Below are 2,061 nucleotides of genomic sequence, written 5' to 3'. Positions count from 1 at the left end.
GCTGTTTTTGCTAGTTTCCACCGTCGAACTTCACTTTTGGGAGTCGACTTTGATGTTGATAATGTTTAACTGCTTATCGCTCATGGATCTGAGTTTAGCTGTTTAATTTCAATTTATTTGCTTAGATCTCTCTGTTGTTGGCGTAATTCTTAAATTGCTATGTCGATCTCTGCTTATTTCGTTATTGAGGTGTTTGATGTGGAATTTGGTGACAGATCTGTGGTTGATCTGACGTGATGGAGAATTTCTTCTGTTTGGAGTCCGTGTCGGACGCTTGGATCCGGAGTGGATTTAGCATCTGAAGTTAGTTTTGGCGTGCGAAAAAACAGTAGTTGATAGACTTGTTTTATTTCCTTTGTTTTCTATTCCACTTCGTCTAGGTATGCAGATCTGTTAAGTTCTTCGTTAGTTATGAATAGATTTGATTCAAGTTAGTAGCCCTGTTGTTGATTTGCTTATGTGTTTTCTCAAGAAGTTTTATGCGAATTTGGTTGTAGAAGACGATGTCACTGTCAGTTAGTACGAGAGTTAGTTATTCTGCCACTTTCCAGTCGTACTCTGCTTTTTCTTAGATGTGGTCCCACCGTAGAATTATCTCCTAGGTCTAGCTATTAGGTTAAGTTTCTTTCTAATATTCCCAAGTCAAGTTAATTTTAATTTTTCCTCAACCCAAGAAAATGCGTGGCAGCAGCCAACACTAAAAATACTCCCAAATCCTTGATTACGAGTCTTACGCATCCTTCTCTGTGGGATCGATCCCTACTTCCCTATACTAGGTTTAGTAAAGTGGTTGAGGGTTTTTGAAGCGGGGAAGTACTTGTGTGTCCGACGACCGGGATTCCGCACAACCTACGAGTTCCTAGACCAAGTGATCTAGTGGATTTGCTGGATCTGGGGAACCTGCCTTATTTGAATATCGCAACACTGCACACACACTACACTTGTACTGTCACATCCCGAGTAGCTTCACATCAACATAGATCAATAGGTATATCACTTCATCCCCCTTCTGTCTATAAAACATTGAAGCATCAGCCTTTGATTGACAGAATCCCGGAGACAATAGGACTGAATGGACAGTGTAGAACCAAGCCCGTGATGCTTGTTTTAAGCCATAGATTGCCTTGTTTAGTTTGTAAATCAGATATGGGCCACCTGGTTCAAAACTAAGAGGTTGCTACATGTATATGTCCTCCTTCAAATCACCATTTAAGAAAGCATTATTCACATCTAGGTGAGTAATGATCCATCCAAGACTAACTGCCAGACTCAATATTACTCTGATGGTGGTTGGTTTGACAACAGGACTGAAGGTCTCATTGAAGTCAAAACCAGGCTGTTGAGAAAAGCCTTGAGCCACCAGTCTAGCTTTATGGCGAGCAATAGCACCAGAAAGATGGAATTTGAGTTTAAAGATCCAAGTACATCCTATCAGATTCTTGCCGGGGGGAAGAGTGGTCAAGATCCATGTTTTATTCTTGAGGAGAGCCAAAAACTCAGATAGCATAGCAGCTTTCCAAATAGGTATGAGTAATGCTTCAAGAGCTGATTTAGGGAGAAGAAAAAGAGAAATGGCTAATGAGAAAACTCCTGGCTTGAAAATTCCAGATTTGGACCTAGTAGTCATGTGATGAGTAGGATGTTTGGACTGGGTGGTAGGGGCAGAATCTGAGGTGTTTGAAAAGGGAAAGTAGATTCATCAAAGATAATATCTCTTGTGATGATTGCTTTTCCACTAGGAAATAGCGCTTTGTATCCCTTGTGAGAGGAGCTATAACCCAAGAATGTACACCCAGCTGATCTGAATTCAAGCTTATGCTTATTATAAGGGCGAGTGAGGGGATAACATAGGCACCCAAAAACTTTAAGGGCAGAGTAGTCTGGTTTATGTGATGCACTATTTTTTAGCACTATCAATATATGCAAGTATACATAATAGAAATAGTATAGCCAAAGGTCAGTACCGAATATCGAACACGAGAAAAACAAACACGGACTGTCTATCTCCTACTAAGACTCAATTACTATATGGAGAAACGAAAGATTTTGAAAACTGAAAGC

General features: G+C 40.3%; 1 protein-coding gene across 1 annotated transcript; it reads right to left on the bottom strand.

Annotated features, from left to right (window-relative positions):
* Positions 1-1,177: 1,177 nt before the first annotated feature.
* Positions 1,178-1,627, bottom strand: LOC125194972 (uncharacterized mitochondrial protein AtMg00820-like). Its single transcript, XM_048093183.1, has one exon. It carries the CDS (start codon positions 1,625-1,627, stop codon positions 1,178-1,180), a length of 450 nt encoding a protein of 149 aa, XP_047949140.1.
* Positions 1,628-2,061: the final 434 nt, after the last annotated feature.

Source organism: Salvia hispanica, chromosome 6 (genome assembly GCF_023119035.1).
Source record: "Salvia hispanica cultivar TCC Black 2014 chromosome 6, UniMelb_Shisp_WGS_1.0, whole genome shotgun sequence".
Taxonomy (NCBI): domain Eukaryota; kingdom Viridiplantae; phylum Streptophyta; class Magnoliopsida; order Lamiales; family Lamiaceae; genus Salvia; species Salvia hispanica.
The sequence above is the reverse complement of the archived record's forward strand: the minus strand, read 5'-3'. Positions and strand labels throughout refer to the sequence as shown.